At 39.0% G+C, this 22,196-nt stretch overlaps 1 protein-coding gene across 1 annotated transcript in view; it reads right to left on the reverse strand.

The window, feature by feature from the left end:
* Positions 1–7,540: 7,540 nt before the first annotated feature.
* The window catches only part of LOC128640218 (CUB and zona pellucida-like domain-containing protein 1), a 29,320-nt gene continuing 14,664 nt past the window's right edge, over positions 7,541–22,196 (reverse strand). Inside the window, exons 7-9 of the mRNA XM_053692619.1 lie at positions 13,619–14,007; positions 8,868–9,127; positions 7,541–8,245 (exon numbers count right to left, since the gene is read on the reverse strand). Of these exons, the coding sequence (XP_053548594.1) occupies positions 8,076–8,245; positions 8,868–9,127; positions 13,619–14,007 (819 nt within the window). The 3' untranslated portion in view covers positions 7,541–8,075. The remainder of the gene's footprint in view (positions 8,246–8,867; positions 9,128–13,618; positions 14,008–22,196) is intronic.

Consider the following 22,196-nt stretch of genomic DNA (forward strand, 5'->3'; position numbering starts at 1 on the left):
GTAGGAGATAGCAAGAGAACGAAGAAAGTTTGATAATAGGAGTAAATGAGAAAGTTGCTTAAAATTGCTTGCTCTATCTGAATCATTAAAGATAAAATTTAGGTTTCGTATCCCTTTAAGCGACCCACATCCGGGAAGTCCTCTGCTGTTTACACTATTGACAGGACCTAACATGCCAAGTGTGATATTACACTATAGTTAATCTGAAGTATACAGCTCAGTGCAGCTGAATTATTTTAGTCATATTAGTCTGTCATTGTTCACTTTTTTGGGGATATTTTTCAAGCACTACAGGCCATCAATGTGGATAGTATTAACCAAGATAAGAAAATGTGAATTTAAAAAAAAATATTCAATTTTAAAACTAATTCTATATTAAGAAATAGCTTCTTATTTTAAAACAAAATGTGTATTTGGTGTTTTAGGGCTAAAAGAATGTTTTCAAATAAATTCTATGATGATGGATATTTACCTTCGGTATTGCATCAGCTGTAGACCACTGAAGAATTTAAAGCCTAATTAATTTGCATTTAAAGGAACAGTCTAATAAACAAATGTTTATTATTTAAAAAGATAGACAATCCCTTTATTACCCATTCTCCAGTTTTGCATAACCAACACAGTTATATTAATATACTTTTTACCTCTGTGATTACCTTGTATCTAAGCCTCTTCTGACAGCCTCCTTATCACATGGCTATTTATTTATTATCTATTGACTTGCATTTTAGCCAATTAGTTCAGTGTCAGCCACAACTCCACAGGCGTGAACACAATGTTATCTTTATGGCCCACGTGAACTAGCAGTCTCCTGTTGTGAAAAACTAATAAAAAAGCATGTGATAAGAGGCTGTCTGTAGTGGCTTAGAAACAGGCAGCAATTTAGAGGTCTAAATGGTATAAAGTATATTAATATAACAATGTTGGTTGTGCAAAGCTAGGGAATGGGTAGTAAAGGTGTCTTCTATCTTTTTAAACAATTACAATTTTGGTGTAGACTGTCCCTTTAAATTATAACATGGGTTGAGATTTTTTTTTAAAGAGTTGGTGATATAATTAAAAACTTAGCAGCAGTAAGAATTCACATAAGGAGCAACATCTTAAAAGACCTCCTCAGTGTTATATTTATTTTTAAAATCTAACAAGTAGACCTATTTACTGTTTTAAATAGCATGTTATAACTGTAATTGACCGTAAACCGTATTTATGTCATGCATTTTCTGCTACGGTTTGTAGTTGGTTAATACAAATGAGCATATAGCCGCAGTTTATTTTTGTATTCTGTTCCTTTTGAAGAAAATGTTTAAAAATTATATTCTTTAAACCTCTATCTTAAATTCTGCAGTATATAGTATGGTGCCGTTGTTACATCCTCCTTGCACTACGCTACCTTAAAGGAACAAAAAACTCATAGGGTAACAATTTTTTTTTAAAGCTTTCCAATTTACTTTTATTGCCAAATTTGCTTTGTTCTTCGTATCCTTTGTTGTAAAGCTGTCAGAGCGTGCATGGGATTTGAAAAATATATGGCTGCTGTTTTATTACTGTTAAAGGGACACTGAACCCACATTTTTTCTTTAGTGATTCAGATAGAGCATGACATTTTAAGCAACTTTCTAATTTACTCCTATTATCAAATTATCTTCATTCTCTTGGTATCTTTATTTGAAATGCAAGAATGTCAGTTTAGATGCCGGCCCATTTTTGGTGAACAACCTGGGTTATCCTTGCTGATTGGTGGATAAATTCATCTACCAATAAAAAAGTCCTGAACTAAAAAAAAAGCTTAGATGCCTTCTTTTTCAAATAAAGATAGCAAGATAAAGGGAAAAAATGATAATAGGAGTAAATTAGAAAGTTGCTTAAAATTGCATACTCTATCTGAATCACGAAAGAAAAAAATTGGGTTCAGTGTCCCTTTAAATATTTGCAAGAACACTAGGTGGCAGCAGTGTGTCCTGTCATGTACAGAAATGTGCACACTACCTACCCAGGTATCTCTTCATCGCCAATACCAAGAGAACAAAGTAAATTTGATCATATAAGTAAATTGGAAACTTTTTCTTTAAAAGTGTATACTGATTCACAAAAGAGAAATGATGGGTTTATGTTCCTTTAAATGGACTTGGAAGTTATGTATAAAGTTTTTAAAGCACTACTTCTTGTCCAGTATATAAAAGCTGTTGTTGTTTTATTTTAAATGTGTGTCAGGTTTGCTTATTTTAAAATATTTTTTTATATTTTTGTATTGAGCTTCTATTCCCCCGACATTTCTGATTTTTCCTGAAGTAAAGGGACAGTAAGCCCAGTGAGATTTGTATATAAAATATTTAGTTGTGAACAATAAGAAACCTTTGCAGTTTAATTTTGTTATTTATTATGGCCCCTTTTCATGCAATTTTGCTCTGAAAATTGTGGATTTCCTCATTCTCAGATCTATAAATGCACCCTGCTGACTTGCTAACCCTGCAACATATTTTTTAACTGTCTCTAGCTGACAACAACTGCAAAACAGTTCACTAACATAAGTTAGCCTTGGCTCCTCCAAATCATGCAAGTGTTGAGTGGAGTTTTGGTTGCAGCAAAACAATAATTGTTTTACAAGTTTAGACTTTGCAGATATGTTATTCCATAGCAGACAACAGAAATATACTGTAATTGCAAGGTTTTTACTGTTCTATAAACCCATTATATTCTATTGGAGCAGATTCCTAGCTTCTTTTTACTGTGGGGAATGAATCTGAAGCCCTGTTAAAGGGACACTCAGGTTAAATTAAATTTTCATCATTCAGATACAGCATGTAATTTTAAACAACTTTCCAATTTACTTCCATTAAAAAAAATGTGCACAGTCATTTATATTTACACTTTTTGAGTCGCCAGATCCTACTGAGCATGTGCAAGAATTCAAAGACTATACGTATATGCATTTGTGATTGGCTGATTGCTATCACATGGTACAAGGGGAGTGGAAATATACATAACTTTGAAATGTGTTATAAAAAAAACTGCTACTCATATGAAGTTCAGACTAAGTGCTATTGCATTGTCTTGTTATCTTGCATTTGTTGATTATGCAAATCTTATGTGTTGACTGGTCCTTTAAGAATGTGTACAAGGCTTTAAGGCTGAAGTCATTTGCTCATACTTAGCAGATCTCCAGTATTTCTTGTGGTAATAAGCAAACCGGAGCATCCTTCCATAGACTAAAACTATGGGCACCTATAGAATTTATGCACCAGACTGAAGGTAATGTTTAAACTTTATGCATTTCCTCTATGTACCTCTGAGCACCTGTCCCACAAACAGATGGGACGCGCATGATAGCATCTCTGTTTGGTACTGATTGATCACACTTTATATTGTAATTTAGTTTGTTTTCATCTGGTTTGAAAATAAAATTCTACTTCCTACAAGACTGCAGAGGTTAAGCAGATCAGCCCTTACAGCCTATGTCTAATGCACAACAAAAATATTCAAATATATCACATTGATTGATTGAATTTACACCTTATAAGATGACATTTATTTGTATTCCTCCATAAAATAATACATAATAGCTCTAAATCTGACACCCTGACAATAGCTTAACACACTTAAAATGAAATGTTTTATATTCTCTTTGGGATAGAGGGTGGGGAAATAAATGTATGTATTTTTATTATAGGATCTTGTTATTTTGAAATTCTTAAATACATTGCCATGACAGTTAGTAAAGAACCAATAAAATATTGTTACTGAAATGAATATATATTGTGTGTTAAATGTCACCTTATCTTGTACTGTTACTATATAGCATATCTGACAAATACTTGAAAACTTGTTTCATGCCATTAAATTAAAAATCAAAATTGAAAATGGGATAAAAAATTTGTATCAGACATTTTCTTGTTGTCTATAATTTAGCTACATAAATAATATATATCATGCACTGTTAGACTGAAGTACTTTGGGTTTCAATGAGGCGTGCTTAGTTATATAGATTAACTGTGCCGATATTTTTATGAATAATTTAATCTAGTATATTTCTGTCACAGCCCAGCTAAAAGAGGAAATGAAGGGGGGTGGAGGAACAGAAGATACCAAATAGGATTACAAATATTTTATTATAAAATATATACACTTAATAATTGTGCAATGTTGCTTATACAGTAATATATTTTTCACTGCAACATTCTTAAAGTCTGAAATGTACCATCACTTTAACCCTTCTTCAGAGGCTGTGCATGGGACTTCTTTTTTAGCATTTGAGTGCATACATTTCCTCCTCTTTGCAATAGTAGATTAATGTTTATAATATTGTCAGATTTCTCTGGGTAAGTATATCAGTTCATCAAACATATCAGCCAACCAGAACACATCCACCCTTATGTTTACATTGTATCCAGTAATATGGCATATACTTATTAGGTGACTAATGTTAACTGTACCAATTTGTAATAATAATTCTATTCTGCAATACTGTTGGGATCCAGATTAATTTTTCTAGATTTCAGAAAAGCATTTGACGCTGTCCAACACAACAAATTAATTCACAAACTGTATCTCCTTGGTCTAGACTTAGAAATTGTAAACTGTTTAGAATGCTGGCTTAATGGGACAGTATACACCATTTTCATAAAACTGCATGTAATAGACACTAATATAAAGAAGAATATGCACAGATACTGATCTAAAAATTCAGTATAAAACCTTTTAAAAACTTAGAAGCTCCCAGTTTAGCACTGTTGATGAGGTAGTATGGGACACCCACTGAAAGGGGCTGGGTAAACAAAAATCAGACCCCCCCCCTCCCCCGCATATGAAAAGACAGATAACATAAACAGGAATCTGTATACGCATCTGGCACTGTGGGGCTTGGCTAGGAGTCTGAAAATCAGCACAATGTTCTTAAAAATAAGTAAAACTATACATTTTTTTAAAAAAATGGAGGTTTGGATAAATGACGGATCTAAAGTTTATTACTACAAATTGCAAATTTATGCATTTAGAAAAGAAAAATGCAAATGTTAATTACAGACTCAATGACACTTTACTGACTGTTACATATGAGGAACGGGACTTGGGAATTATTGTTTCAGGTAATTTAACATTTAGTAAACGTATGTATGTATGGGGTACTTGTAAAGCGCAGCTAATCCCCCGTAAGGGTCTCAAGGCGCTGCTCATTTTATCAACCTCGGGAGGTTGAAAATTTGAGTGGACCTCACTGGGGATCGAACCTGCAACCCTTGGGTTGCTACAGAGCTCAGCCACAGTGCCTCAACATGCTAACCTATCCATATTTAATAAAAGGCCAGGTATGTTTGTCAGATGCAGTCATGCACAGTAGAGACGAGGACAAACATACCTGGCCTTTAGGATCAACTTCAGATCAGATCGGCCGTTGCGGGGTGGGTGGGCGTGGTGAGGGGGCGTGGCCAGGAGGAGTGCCGTGATGGGGGCGTGACCGGTCCAGGAATGGGCGTGGCGGTTCAGGAGTGCGCGTGGCCTGAGTGCGACAAAGAGTAGGGAGAGATAGAGAGAGCAAAAGAGGGGGCAAAATAGAGGGGGGGAGAGAGCTAAAGAGAGGGGGGAGAGAAAGAGAGCTAAAGGGGGGGGGAGAGAGTTAAAGAGAGAGGGGAGAAAGCAAAAGAGAGGGGAGAGAGAGCAAAATAGAGGGGGAGAGAGAGAGCAAATGAGAGGGGGAGAGAGAGCAAATGAGAGGGGGAGAGAGAGCAAAAGAGAGGGGGAGAGAGAGCAAAAGAGAGGGGAGAGAGAGCAAAAGAGAGGGGAGAGAGAGCAAAAGAGAGGGGAGAGAGCAAAAGAGAGGGGAGAGAGCAAAAGAGAGGGGAGAGAGCAAAAGAGAGGGGAGAGAGCAAAAGAGAGGGGAGAGCGAGCAAAAGAGAGAGGGTTCAGAGAGCAAAGGAGAGGGGGGAGAGAGAGCAAAGGAGAGGGGGGAGAGAGAGCAAAGGAGAGGGGGGAGAGAGAGCAAAGGAGAGGGGAGAGAGAGCAAAAGAGGGGGGAGAGAGCAAAAGAGGGGGGAGAGAGAGCAAAAGAGAGGAGGGAGAGAGAGCAAAAAAGTGGGGGGAAGGAGAGCAAAAGAGAGGGGAGAGAGCAAAAGAAAGGGGGATAGAGAAAGAGAGGGGGAGAGAGAACAAAGGAGAGGGGAGAGAGAACAAAGGAGAGGGGGGAGAGAGCAAAGGAGAGGGGGGAGAGAGCAAAGGAGAGGGGGGAGAGAGAGCAGAGGAGAGGTGGGAGAGAGAGCAAAGGAGAGGGGGGAGGGAGAGCAAAAGAGGAGGGAGAGAGAGCAAAGGAGAGGGGGGAGAGAGAGCAAAGGAGAGGGGGGAGGGAGAACAAAAGAGAGGGGGGAGAGAGTAAAAGAGGGGAAGAGAGAGCAAAAAAAGGGGTCAGAGAGCAAAAGGGGGGAGAGAGCAAAAAAAGTTCAGAGAGCAAAAGAGGGGGGGGAGAGAGCGCAAAAGAGGTGGGAGAGAGAGCGCAAAAGAGGTGGGAGAGAGAGCGCAAAAGAGGTGGGAGAGAGAAAGCAAAAGAGGTGGGAGAGAGCAAAAGAGAGGGGGGGAGAGAGAGAGCGAGCAAAAGAAAGAGGGAGAGAGCAAAAGAGAGGGGGAGAGAGAGCAAAAGAGAGGGGCAAGAGAGAGCAAGGGGTGGGACCGCTGTACTACAAAAAATGGCCCGTGTGCACGGGCTTTAGGACTAGTCTGTAATATTGCAGCGAGTAAGGCCAGCAGAATGCTTGGATGCATTGGTAGAGGTATTTGCAGCAGAAATGGTAAGGTTATTATACCACTTTAAAGATCACTAGTTAGGTCTCATCTTGAGTATTGTGTGCCATTCTAGAGGCCATATTTCCAGAAGGATATAAACAAATTAGAATTTGTACAAAGGAGGACTACTTAATGGTACAAAATAAAACTTAACAGGAAAGGCTCAATGACCTAAATATGTATTAGATAGCAAGGCAGTGAAGATCATGGGGATACATGTAAGGTAAGCAAACTTTTGGGGGTGTAAATAATTTATTTCACTTCTTTTTGTACAGCTACACTTATGTTGAGGAATTATGTAACATTTATCCCAGTGTTTACTGTCCCTTTAAAAAGCTTGCTTTTGTGTAAAAATTGTGCTTGTGCTACACTCCATAATAGTCCAAAAAGCAAATTCTGTAGCCTAGGTTTTCTTCAAAATGCTGCAAATTAATACCTGCTTTAGGCAATTTACAACATTTTAAAGAAACCTTCCTTCCTCTAGGGAGTGTGGGATAAGCACAAGTTGTGCTTATTGTCCCTTTACAACAGCTTTTATTTATCTTTCACTCACTGCACACATCTACTCACAAGTGCACAATCACTTCAATAAATAGAAATTATGGCAAATTCTACTCACATCTACTTCCACCAATGTTTATTTTGACAGCAAATTTTGATTTCATTTTAGTCAGTCTTCTAAAAACACATTTCCAGGTTTAGTCTTTTCATCATTGTTTGTTTTAGTCAATGAGATTACAGGTATATGATGTAAAGTTTTTTTTGTCGTCGTTTTCATCTATAAAGTTCATGACATCTTGGTCTCTTGTGCTGTTCTCCATGCCAGAAGCACTCTTCCCCCTGTTAATCAGCATCCAAACCGAAAATGATCTAAATGCCCCTGACACATTGTTTAGGACAGCATAAGCCCAGTCATGACCTACATTGTTAGACCACTAAATCCCTAATGTATATTTCACTAATTTCCTTATAGGTCCATTGTAAAATAGAATAATTACACAAGTAATGCTACTCTACATAGAACTTACCTGGAACATACATTAGATAGACAGATAAATACTAGAGAAGCCGAAAGAAAGAGACAGATTATAGATCAATGGATAAATAGATAATAGACAAGCAGATAGATAGAGACAGATTTTAGATAGATAGGTAAATAGATAATAATCAAACACATAGATAAAATACATAGAGTGATAGATAAACTAAAATGCACTAATTGACCAACTTATTTCCTGCTTTTATTTTAATGCATATTCTGGGCTTCATAAAAGATTGAAAATCCAGTGTTCCATGTTCCCATTCTCTCGTCTATTCTGTTGCTAGCTGCTGATATCTGTACCCTACTGGTTGCTTCCGTTGATATCTCAGTACCACTAATGCCAGTATGAGGGCATTGACAATCAGTACCATGATTCCCAGCAAGTATAGGTTGTTCTGTGGTACATTGGATGTTTCTTCTCTTTTATCACTTAGAGAACCTGTGAATAAATGTGGCACACAGAAAAAGCACATTAGCGGTCTCTTTATATGATAACCTGCTGCAGGATTATACGGAATCTATACCAATAGGCTCAGCATTACGGTGCCCAGTTCCCATGTATTGGATACTGGATCATAGAAATATTATTAAAGGGACATGAAACCCAATTTTTTTTTACGATTCAGATAGAGAATACAAGTTTAAATAACTTTCAAATTTACTTCTATTATCTAATTTGTTTCATTCTCTTGGCATCATTTGTTGAAGGAGCAGCAATGCACTACTGGTTTCTAACTGAACATATGGATGAGCCAATGACAAATCAGTAAATATATGCAGTCACCAATCAGGAGCTAGAACCTAGGTTCTTTGCTGCTCCTGAGCTTACCTAGATAAACCTTTCAGCAACGGATAACAAGAGAAGGAAGCAAATTAAATAATAGAAGTAAATTGGAAAGTTGTTTAAAATTGTATTCTCTGTCAGAATCACAAAATAACAATTTTGGGTTTCATGTCCCTTTAAGTTGGGGTTTCCCATCAGTTAACATTGTACTCATAACATAATTTGGGAATCCCAGACATAATATATGTTCTTATTGAAAATGTTCTGTATCTCTCACCGGGATGTTCAGTTTCATGTTTCAGTCGGATGGGTCCCACAACAGCATTTGCTTTCCACTTGTGTGAACTGAGATCTCTGCGCCGGCGATTCATACAGCCCTGTTTACAGCGAGATTCTGAGTCGTTGATATCACAGATCACGAAGCGGCATTGGAGGTATACAGATGGGTGAGAATGTAAGAACCTGAAGGCACTGAAACTAAACCGTGCAAATCCACTCCCAGAGGGAAAATTGTGGTATGTGTCATCCTTTGAACATCTACAAGATGAATAAGAAATATGTTATTTTCCTTGCAAACCGGGGCTTGACAAATTTTGGGTGCCACGGCTCCTAAATTGTGCTTCTGACTAATAACATTCTGTATTACTTTATATATATATATATATATATATATATATATATATATATATATATATATATATATATATATATATATATATATATATATATATATATATACTATACAGCTATATACAAACATCCATGTACTGCCCCCCCCCCCAAAACATTTTTTTTTTAAAATAATAATGTGTGGCTGGCACAATATTCTTGCTGGTTCATACTTTTAAAGGGACATGAAACCCAAAAATGTTCTTCAATGATTTAGGTAGCACATGCAGTTTTAAACAATTTTCTAGTTTACTTCTATTATCAAATTTACTTCATTCTTTTGGTACAATTTGAGCAACAATGCACTACTCCTAACTGAACACATGGGTCAGCCAATGACAATCTGTATATATATATATATATATATATATATATATATATATATATATATATATATATATATATATATATATATATATACAGGTGGCCCTCGGTTTACAACGGTTCAATTTACACCGTTTCAGAATAACAACCTTTTTTTCCAGTCGTGACTGCTATTGAAAAGCATTGAGAAGCAGTGCATTGATTAAAATAGCCAGTAGGTGGAGCTGTCCGCATGTGTTGCAGCAAAGCCAACCAAGCTGAAATTAATCAGTTTAACCAGACCTGAGCTATCGAGCAGATTTCAAAGGAACAAGATCTTCCTGTCTATAAATCAGTCCAGATTGGAATGCATATAAAGAACTGTTTGCAGAAAAATGCAAGTGAAGTCTGTGTTGTGTGATTATTTTATTAGGTTTATAATGCTGTTTAGCAAATGTTTTTGTTCATTTAACTTAGTTTAATTATATATTCTGTGTTGTGTGATTATTTTATTAGGTGTATAATGCTGTTTAGCATTTAAAGTCTTCATTTCAAAGCTTTAAAAATAATGTATTAGATGTTACTTAAGACAATTTTGAGAGGGGCCTGGAACCTAACCCCTCAGTTCCCTTTGACTTACATTATAAACTGGGTTTCAATTTACAACGGTTTCGATTTACAACCATTCCTTCTGGAACCTAACCCCGGCGTAAACTGTATATTTCTGTTGTCTGCTATGGAATAACATATCTGCAAAGTCTAAACAATTATTGTTTTGCTGCAACCAAAACTTCACTCAACACTTGCACCTATGTTCTTTGCTGCTCCTGAGCATACCCTGATAAACAGTTCAGCAATGGATAACAAGAGAAGGAAGCAAATTAAATAATAGATGTAAATTGGAAAGTTGTTAAAAATTGTATGTTCAATGTCTAATTATGATTTTACTGTGCCTTTAAGGTAAGTTGACATATCTGCTAGTAGGCTGTTGCATGTTCCAACCACCATAGCAAGGAAAGGGTTAACTTGTCAGGAATTTTTGAAGCAGGATGATTTTTATGCTGGGGTATAATGCATAAGAAGATAAATGTTTATTGTGCTCCCCTAAAGGGACAGTCTAGTCCAAAATAAACTTTCATGATTCAGATAGAGAATGTCATTTTATACAATTTTTAAATTTAGTTTTATCACCAATTTTGCTTTGTTCTTTTGGTATTCTTAGTTGAAAGCTAAACCTAGGAGGTTCATATGCTGATTTCTAAGCCCTTAAAGGCCGCCTCTTCTCTCAGGGCATTTTGACAGTTTTTCACCACTAGAGGGTGTTAGTTAATGTGTGTCATATAGATAACGCTGTGCTGATGCACGTGGAGTTCAGGTGAGTCAGCTCTGATTGGCTAAAATGAATGTCTGTCAAAAGAACTGAAATAAGGGGGCAGTTTGCAGAGGATTAGATACAAGGTAATCACAGAGGTAAAAAAGTGTATTTATATAACTGTGTTGGTTGTGCAAAACTAGGGAATGGGTAATAAAGGGATTATCTATCTTTTTAAACAATAAAAATTCTGGTGTAGACTCACTGTCCCTTTAAGATTAACCTCTGAACATTTTTAATATAGACCATATTGCCAAAAGTATGTGGACACCACTACTAATTACTGAGTTCAGGTGTTTCAGTCACACTGATTGCTAACAGCTGCATAAAATCCAGCACATAGCAATTACATCTTCATAGACACAAATTGTCAGAGTAATAGGTCATACTAAAGAGCTCAGTGGCTTAAAGGGACACTGAACCCAAATTTTTTCTTTCATGATTCAGATAGAGCATGCAATTTTAAGCCACTTTCTAATTTATTCCTATTATCAATTTTTCTTCGTTCTCTTGCTATATATATTTTAAAAAGAAGCTTTTTCTTTATTCAGAACTCTAGACAGCACTTTTTTATTGGTGGATGAGTTTATCCACCAATCAGCAAGAACAACCCAGGTTGATCACCAAAAATGGGCCGGCATCTAAACTTACTTTCTTGCATTTCAAATAAAGATACCAAGAGAATGAAGCATATTTGATAATAGGAGTAAATTAGAAAGTTACTTAAAATGTCATGCTCTATCTGAATCACGAAAGAAAACATTTGGCTACAGTGTCCCTTTAAACATTGCACTGTAATAGGATGCTACCTTTTCACAAGTCAGGGAAATTTCTGTCCCATCATCTGATGCATCATTCAATACAAAGTTCCAAGCTGCCTCTGGAAGCCACATCAGCACAAGTATTGTGCATCAGGAGCTTCATGAAATGAGTTTCCATAGCCGAGCAGCTATGCGCAATGCCAAGCTTCGTCTAGAGTGGTATAAAGCACCCCGCCATTGGACAGCACGTTCTATGGAATGATAAGTCACGCCTCACTATCTGGCAGAATCAAGGAGTTGGGGATACCAAAAGAATGTTACTTAAAGGGATAGGAAAATCAAAATTAAACTTGCATGATTCAGATAGAGCATGACATTTTAAGACACTTTTAATTTCACTTCTATTTTCAAATGTGCTTTGTTCTCTTGGTATCCCTTGTTGAAAAATAATACTCACATATCCTAGACTAGTGGGAGCTGGTTGCTGATTGGTGCCTGCACACATTTGCCTCTTGTGATTGGCTAACTAGATGTATTCATCTAACTGCCACTGGTGCAATGCTGTTCCCTCAGCAAAGGATAACAAGAAAATGAAGCAAATTGGAAAGTTGTTTAACATTGTATGTTTTAGCCAAATATTGAAACAAAAATTTGGGGTTTCCTGTCCCTTTAACCAGAATGCATAGACCCTACTATAATGTTTGGTGGAGGAGGGGTAATGGTCTGGATTTTCTTTTTCAGAGTTTGAGATAGGCCTCTTAATTTCTGTGAAGGATCATTTTAAAGGGACAGTAAAGTCATAATTAGACATTCATGATTCAGTCAGAACATAGTTTAAAACATCTTTTCAATTTACTTCTATTATTTAATTTGCTTCCTTCTCTTGTTATCCTTTGCTGAAAGGTTTTTCTAGGAAAGCTCAGGAGGAGCAAATAACCTAGGTTCTAGCTGCTGATTGGTGGCTGCACATATATCACTCATGTGTTCTGTTAGAAACCAGTAGTGCATTGCTGCTCCTTCAACAAATGATAACAAGAGAATGAAGGAAATGTGATAATAGAAGTAAACAGGAAAGTTGTTTAAAATTGGATGTTCTATCTAAACCATGAATGTTGGGTTTATTATCCCTTTAATACTACAGGAAACAAAAACATTTAAGACAACTGGGTGCTTCCAGTTTTGTGGCAATGGTCTAGGACAGGCCTTTCCTGTTTAAGCACGACGGTTACACAGTGCACAAAGCAAGGTCCATGAAGACAGGGTTTGGCGAGTTTGGTGTGGAGGAACTTCAGTGGCCTCAACCCCATGGAACACCTTTGGGATGAATTGGAATGCTGACTGCAAGCCAGGCCTTCTCATCCAACATCACTGTCTGACCTCACAAATGCTCTTTTGGCTGAATGGGCACAAAATCCCACAGGCACTCTCCAAAATCTTGTGCAAAGTCTTCACCGATGAGTAACTGCAAGGGAGGGGGGTTTGAAAACACTATCTTAATGCCCACGGATTTAGAATGGATCTCCAACAAGCTCACATAGGTGTGACGGTCAGGTGTCCGTATACTTTTGGCCATAGAGTATATTATTGATAGATTAGAAAATCGAAAAATAATATAATGCAAAAATCTCAAAGTCCTGAAATAGTGTTTGTTTTAAACCTATTCTTATGTTCAGTAAAGGTTTGAAATTAAGTTAATTGAGCAATTAAATAACCTATTTGTGCTCATGCGTCTCAATGTTTCACTAGGCCTGATCTTATCCCTTGGGTTCTTCATTGGATAGCACAGACAACTGATTATATCAGAAACCTATAAGTCAAAATCACTTTGTTTTCTTGGACTCTAATACACACTTCTGTTGCCTTTACACCATGTAAAACCTAAAGCTGGTACAACACAAATCTATTCTTATTTGTTCTCCATACCCATGTCTGATGAGTTCATAAGTTGGTTCTTCAAAGTTAGAATTCGGAGATGCAAAACAGGTTTCTGTGAACACAGTGAGCTGGGGATCTGGGCTTCTCAGTGTAGCCTGCAAATAAAGTGTCTTGTTGAGTTCGATGAAGTAGGGTGTTTCTACCACTTGAGAGGAGAAATCTTCAGACTCATAAAAATCAAGGCTGACATCGTACTGGCTAGAATCTTTCTGTTCTTGAACAATGCCATTCTGTGTCATGTACATGACCTCTACTGTAGAATTACTGTCAAATTCACAGGTCACAATGATCTCCAAATTATTTTGTCTGGTGATCACTCCTCCTCCTGCTAATAATCCACTGATGGTGTTGGTGTATGATATGGTATGATCCATCGCCTATGGAAAATAGAGCAATATGCACATTAGATAATGAATACAATTTCAATCTCATCAAATCTTATTAGGGGACTAAGATCTATGAATTAAGGTGTTTTTCCAAGACACACAATCTAGCAACAAATGTCTGTGCATCAAGGCAAACATACACAGAGCTCTACATTTACATATACTGCAGTTATATGCATCTTTACAACTATTTGTTTTGGAAACCTTGTTTCATCTGTGTCTTAACTCTCTGCCTTCTAAAGATGATTGTAATAATGTATAGCTCTAGAAGGGGTTACAACCATATTTGGAAACAATCCAAACAATGTATCTATAAAAAACATAATTTATGCTTACCTGATAAATTTATTTCTCTTGTAGTGTGTTCAGTCCACGGGTCATCCATTACTTATGGGATATATTCTCCTTCCCAACAGGAAGTTGCAAGAGGATCACCCAAGCAGAGCTGCTATATAGCTCCTCCCCTCACATGTCATATCCAGTCATTCGACCGAAACAAGACGAGAAAGGAGAAACTATAAGGTGCAGTGGTGACTGGAGTTATAATTTTAAAATTTAGAACCTGCCTTAAAAAGACAGGGCGGGCCGTGGACTGAACACACTACAAGATAAATAAATTTATCAGGTAAGCATAAATTATGTTTTCTCTTGTTAAGTGTGTTCAGTCCACGGGTCATCCATTACTTATGGGATACCAATACCAAAGCTAAGTACACGGATGATGGGAGGGTGTCAGATATCTAGTTAGTAACTAGAGATTATGGATCTCAACTGCAGAAAGGAGAGAGTATAGGAATTGAGTAAAGGTTATTTACCCCTGTTTAACTGGTTACAGGAGAGAGTTGGTAAAGCAAGTTAGCACAGAGTCAATTGAATCAGAGCGTCTGTTTGAGATGCAGTACTTTCCTCAGTACAATTTGCAAGTTTGGAGAACAAGTGGATGAACAACTCTAAATGGAGAGTGTTTAAAGAGCCTTCTAGTATTATGTACTGCTTGGGTGGCAATAGAGAGAGAGCGTGTGAGGGAGACGAGCCAGCGCTGCAGAAAGCTGACAGCCTCAGAGGGGTGTGTGACGATTATCCAATGGCGTGCGAGAACACGCTGACAGGCACACGCTGTGTGAGAAGCTTAACAGCGCGGCTTCAGTGAGGAAGGTTAGTCGGTGAATACGTATAAGAATTGCCGGGTTGCTGGAAAGCAAGTTTGTTCAGAGTTGTAGCGGTAGTTGAGAGGAGTAACTCACTGTGTTTGATAGAGGAGGTTGTCAGTGGAACGGTTTGGTTATACCGGCAATGAGAGGCAGTAATCCTGGATATCTGTGCAAACGAACTGTAATATAAGTCCATAAGACGATGAATGTATAGGAATAGTAGGTTGATAATACCCAAAAGTATTATAGTTGTAATCCAATGATTAGGTAGAGAATAATCACTTAGCCAGGAGGTTTAGAACATGCTGCTTCACACAACATAGCATGCTGCAAACTAACATTAATTGGCACCTGGAAGGGGGAGGTGTAGGTTTAAGTAAGGCCTGCTTAAAGGTGTACAGACATGCACATAAGAACATGACAGAGGGACAAGGCAGGAACATTAAACAGAAGGAACCACTGCCTGTAGAACCTTTCTCCCAAAACCAGCCTCCGAAGAAGCGAAAGTGTCAAATTTGTAAAATTTGGAAAAAGTATGAAACCAAGTTGCAGCCTTGCAAATCTGTTCAACAGAGGCCTCATTCTTAAAGGCCCAGGTGGAAGCCACAGCTCTAGTGGAATGAGCTGTAATTCTTTTAGGAGGCTGCTGTCCAGCAGTCTCATAGGCTAAACGTATTATGCTACGAAGCCAAAAAGAGAGAGGTAGCCGAAGCTTTTTGACCTCTCCTCTGTCCAGAGTAAACGACAAACAGAGAAGAAGTTTGTCTAAAATCTTTAGTTGCCTGTAAGTAGAACTTCAGAGCACGGACCACATCTAGATTATGCAAAAGACGTTCCTTCTTTGAAGAAGGATTAGGACATAATGATGGAACAACAATCTCTTGATTGATATTCCTGTTAGAAACAACCTTAGGCAAAAACCCAGGTTTAGTACGCAGTACTACCTTGTCTGAATGAAAGATCCGATACGGAGAATCACAATGTAAGGCAGATAACTCAGAGACTCTTCGAGCCGAGGAAATAGCCATCAAAAACAAAACTTTCCAAGATAAAAGCTTAATATCAATGGAATGAAGGGGTTCAAACGGAACACCCTGAAGAACTTTAAGAACCAAGTTTAAGCTCCACGGAGGAGCAACAGCTTTAAACACAGGCTTAATTCTAGCCAAAGCCTGAAAAAAGGCCTGGACGTCTGGATTCTCTGCCAGACGTTTGTGTAAAAGAATAGACAGAGCTGAAATCTGTCCCTTTAGCGAACTAGCGGATAAACCCTTTTCTAAACCCTCTTGTAGAAAAGCTAATATCCTAGGAATCCTAGCCTTACTCCATGAGTAACTCTTGGATTCGCACCAATATAAATATTTACGCCATATATTATGGTAAATTTTTCTGGTCACAGGTTTCCGAGCCTTTATTAATGTATCAATAACCGAATCCGAAAACCCACGCTTTGATAGAATCAAGTGTTCAATTTCCAGGCAGTCAGCCTCAGAGAAATTAGGTTTGGATGGTTGAAAGGACCCTGAATTAGAAGGTCCTGCCTCAGAGGAAGAGACCATGGTGGACAGGACGACATGTTCACTAGGTCTGCATACCAGGTCCTGCGTGGCCACGCAGGCGCTATCAGAATTACCGCTGCCCTCTCCTGTTTGATCCTGGCAATCAGCCGAGGTAGCAATGGAAATGGTGGAAACACATAAGCTATGTTGAAAACCCAAGGGGCTGCTAATGCATCTACCAGCACCGCTCCCGGGTCCCTGGACCTGGATCCGTAACAAGGAAGCTTTGCGTTCTGGTGAGATGCCATGAGATCCAGATCCGTTTCGCCCCAACGACGAATCAGTTGAGCAAATACCTCCGGGTGAAGTTCCCACTCTCCCGGATGAAAAGTCTGGCGACTTAGGAAATCCGCCTCCCAGTTCTCTACGCCTGGGATGTAAATCGCTGACAGGTGGCAAGAGCGATACTCTGCCCAGCGAATTATCTTCAAGACTTCCAACATCGCTAGGGAACTCCTGGTTCCCCCTTGATGATTGATGTAAGCCACAGTCGTGATATTGTCCGACTGAAATCTGATGAACCTCAGTTTTGCTAACTGAGGCCAAGCTAGAAGAGCATTGAATATTGCTCTTAATTCTAGAATGTTTATTGGAAGGAGTTTCTCCTCCTGAGTCCACGATCCCTGAGCCTTCAGGGAATTCCAGACTGCTCCCCAGCCTAGAAGGCTGGCATCCGTTGTTACAATCGTCCAATCTGGTCTGCGAAAGGTCATTCCTTTGGACAGATGAACCGGTGACAACCACCAGAGAAGAGAATCTCTGGTCTCCTGGTCCAGAATTAGCAAAGGGGACAGATCTGAGTAATCCCCGTTCCATTGACTGAGCATGCATAGTTGCAGCGGTCTGAGATGCAGGCGCGCAAATGGCACTATGTCCATTGCCGCGACCATTAAGCTGATTACCTCCATGCACTGAGCTACTGATGGGCTTGGAACGGAATGAAGGACACGGCAAGCATTGAGAATCTTTGATAACCTGGACTCCGTCAGTTAAATCTTCATCTCTACAGAATCTATAAGAGTCCCTAGAAAAGGAACCCTTGTGAGTGGTAACAGAGAACTCTTTTCCACGTTCACTTTCCACCCATGCGACCTCAGAAATGCTAGAACTATCTCTGTATGAGACTTTGCATTCTGAAAACTTGACGCTTGTATCAGAATGTCGTCTAGGTACGGAGCCACCGCTATGCCTCGTGGTCTTAGTACCGCCAGAAGTGAGCCCAGAACCTTCGTAAAAATTCTCGGGGCCGTGGCTAACCCGAAGGGAAGAGCCACAAACTGGTAATGCCTGTCTAGAAAGGCAAACCTTAGGTACCGATAATGATCTTTGTGAATCGGTATATGAAGGTAAGCATCCTTTAAGTCCACCGTGGTCATATATTGACCCTCTTCGATCATGGGTAGGATGGTTCGAATGGTTTCCATCTTGAACGATGGTACCCTTAGGAATTTGTTTAAGATCTTTAAGTCCAAGATTGGTCTGAAGGTTCCCTCTTTTTTGGGAACCACAAATAGATTTGAGTAAAATCCTTGTCCCTGTTCCGATCGCGGAACTGAGTGGATCACTCCCATGATTAAGAGGTCTTGTACACATTGTAGAAATGCCTCTCTCTTTACTAGGTTTGTCGATAACCTCGAAAGATGGAACCTCCCTTGTGGAGGAGAGGTTTTGAAATCCAGAAGGTATCCCTGAGATATAATCTTTAACGTCCAGGGATCCTGCACATCTCTTGCCCAAGCCTGGGCAAAGAGAGAAAGTCTGCCCCCCACTAAATCCGTCTCCGGATAGGGGGCCCTGCCTTCATGCTGTCTTAGGGGCGGGAGTAGGCTTTCTGGCCTGCTTGCCCTTGTTCCATGACTGGTTGCCTTTCCAACCCTGTCTGTAACGAGCAGTAGTTCCTTCCTGTTTTGGAGCGGAGGAAGTCGATGCTGCTCCTGCCTTGAAGTTACGAAAGACACGAAAATTGTTTGGCCTTTGGTTTGGCCCTGTCCTGAGGAAGGGCGTGGCCCTTACCTCCCGTAATGTCAGCAATAATTTCCTTCAAGCCGGGCCCGAATAAGGTCTGCCCTTTGAAAGGAATGTTAAGTAGCTTAGACTTGGAAGTTACATCCGCTGACCAGGATTTAAGCCAGAGCGCTCTGCGCGCCTGTATGGCGAATCCGGAATTTTTAGCCGTAAGTTTGGTTAGATGTACTACAGCATCTTTAACAAACGCATTAGCTTGCTTAAGGGTTCTAACTTTGCTCAAAGCCTCATCCAACGGCTCTGTGCGAATCGCCTCTTCCAGAGACTCAAACCAGAATGCCGCTGCAGCCGTGATAGTCGTAATGCATGCAAGAGGCTGCAATATAAAACCCTGTTGAACAAACATTTTCTTAAGATAACCCTCTAATTTTTTATCCATTGGATCTGAGAAAGCACAGCTATCCTCTACCGGGATAGTGGTACGCTTGGCTAACGTAGAAACTGCTCCCTCCACCTTAGGGACCGTCTGCCATAAGTCTCGTGTGGTGGCGTCTATAGGGAACATTTTTCTAAATATCAGGGGAGGGGAAAAGGCACACCGGGTCTATCCCACTCCTTACTAATAATTTCTGTAAGTCTTTTTGGTATAGGAAAAACGTCAGTACACACCGGTACCGCATAGTATCTATCCAACCTACACAATTTCTCTGGAATTGCCACTGTGTCGCAATCATTCAGAGCCGCTAATACCTCCCCTAGTAACACACGGAGGTTCTCAAGATTAAATTTAAAATTTGAAATTTCTGAATCCGGTCTCCCCGGATCAGAACCGTCACCGACAGAATGAAGCTCACCGTCCTCATGTTCTGCAAATTGTGACGCAGTATCAGACATGGCTCTCGTGTCATCAGCGCGCTCTGTCCTTAACCCAGAGCTATCGCGTTTGCCCCTTAATTCGGGCATATTATATAATACTTCTTTCATAACATTAGCCATATCATGTAAAGTGATTTGTAAGGGCCTAGATGTACTTGGCGTCTCAATCCTACGCATCTCCCGAGCGGGAGACGCAGGTACTGACACGTGAGGAGAGTTAGGCGGCATAACTTCCCCCTCGTTGTCTGGTGATAGTTTCTTTATCGGTACAGATTGACTTTTATTCAAAGCAATATCAATACAATTGGTACACATCGTTCTATTGGGCTCCACATTGGCTTTTGAACATGATGAACAAACAGTTTCCTCTGAATCAGACATGTTTAAACAGACTTAGCAATGAAACTAGCAAGCTTGGAAATCACTTTCAATAAGTTTACAAGCAATATAAAAAACGCTGCAGCGCTTCAAAAATACAGATATAATTAAACAATTCTTAACAAGAAGTGTATTATTAGCAGAGGATTGCACCCATTAGCAAAAGGATGATTAACCCCTCAATACCCAAAACGGATAAAACAGATATCAATTAAGATTTAACGCTTTTAATCACAGTCAGCACACTGTCACAGATCTGCTGTGACTGATTACCTCCCTCACAAATGAATTTTGCAGACCCCTGAGCTCTCTAGAGACGTCCTGGATCAAGGAGGAAGAAGCAGGAAGACTGTGCAAGAATTTTAACTGCGCAACAAGGCGCTAAAACAAGGTCCCTCCCACTCCTATCACAAGAGTGGGAGCCCTGATATAACGGTTTCCATGCAGAAAAATATGTTAGCCATGTGGAAAAAAATCATGCCCAAAGCGATTTATCACCAAAGTACCTCACAAAAACGAATAACATGCCAGTAAACGTTTTATTAAAAAACAACATTTTCCAATGTCATGCAAAGCTATCACTAAGCCTGCTACCAGTCGCTACCACTGCAGATAAGGCTTAAGTATTATTTCAGTTTTAACAGTATTTTCTCAGTCAAATTCTAGTCCCTAGAAAATAACTCGACTGCGCATACATTTATCAGCCTGATACCAGTTGCCACTACTGCATTTAAGGCTGTACTTACATCATACGGTAACAGCAGTATTTTCTTAGTCAATTCCATTCCCAGAAAATAAAGTACTGCACATACCTCATTTGCGGAGGACCCCGCATGCTATTCCCAGTTTCTGAAGTTACCCCACTCCTCAGAATGTCGAGAACAGCCAGTGGATCTTAGTTACGCCTGCTAAGATCATAGAAAAAAAAAAAAAAAACCGCAGGCACTTTCTTCTTCCAAATACTGCCTGAGATAGAAAAACAGCACACTCCGGTGCCATTTAAAATAACAAACTTTTGATTGAAGAATAGTTAAGTAAAAACTCCAGCTCCTCTCGCGACCTCCTTCTTTGTTGAGGGTTGCAAGAGAATGACTGGGTATGACATGTGAGGGGAGGAGCTATATAGCAGCTCTGCTTGGGTGATCCTCTTGCAACTTCCTGTTGGGAAGGAGAATATATCCCATAAGTAATGGATGACCCGTGGACTGAACACACTTAACAAGAGAAATCCCCATAGACATTAAAGGGCCATAATACCCAAATGTTTAAACACTTGAAAGTGATGCAGCATAGCTGTAAAACGCTGATTAGAAAATATCACCTGAACATCTCTATGTAAAAAAGAAAGATATTTTACCTCAAAAGTTCCTCAGTAGCCACATCCCATTGTAAAGGATTTCTAAGCAGCATTTTAGTGTTTTTGTCCTGGGACATCTGAAGGGACTAGCATCGTGCACTCTCATATTATTTCACCAATCAGGTAAAGGAAGCTTACTATGAAATCTCATGAGAGTTAAGTCAAATCTCATGAGATCACAGTAAGAGTTCATGACCTCAGCACTGCTGATGCTGATTGGCTGCTGTTAATTTCTTCATATTTTTTTTTATTTTTACCTGCAGCTTGGAGCAGCTGAGTATAACTTTTTACACAGAACTTACTCTGCTGAGCTGAGGAAATTGTGAGGTAAAATATCTTCCTTTTTTACATAGAGATGCTCAGGTGATATTTTCCTGTCAGCTTTTTAGAGTTATACTGCATCAGTTTCAAGTGATTTAGCATATGAGTATTATATCCCTTTAAGTGAACATGAAATCAAAACATTTTTCTTCATGATTCATATGGAAAATACAATTTTTAACAACTTTCCAATTTTTTTTCTTTAATCTAATTTGCTTCATTCCTTTGATATACTTTGTTGTAGAAGCAGGAATGCACTACTGTGAGCTAGCTGACCACTTTGGCTGAGTCAGTAACGTGAGACATATATGTGCAGCCACCAATCAGCAGCTCTTGAGCCCAGCTATGTATCCTTTTTAACAAAAGATACCAAGAGAACAAAACAAATGGGATAATAGGAGTAAATTGGAAAGTTGTTTAAAACCACACGCTCTATCTGAATCTTGAAAGAAACATTTTGGGTTTCATATCCCTTTAATTACACAGGATGTATGTGTGAATTAACTGCAAATTACAATTCTCTGGATAGTACAGAAATAGATTTTAGTAATTTGCATAATTAATCATAATTTC

The sequence above is a fragment of the Bombina bombina genome, chromosome 9, assembly GCF_027579735.1.
Source record: "Bombina bombina isolate aBomBom1 chromosome 9, aBomBom1.pri, whole genome shotgun sequence".
Classification (NCBI taxonomy): Eukaryota; Metazoa; Chordata; class Amphibia; order Anura; family Bombinatoridae; genus Bombina; species Bombina bombina.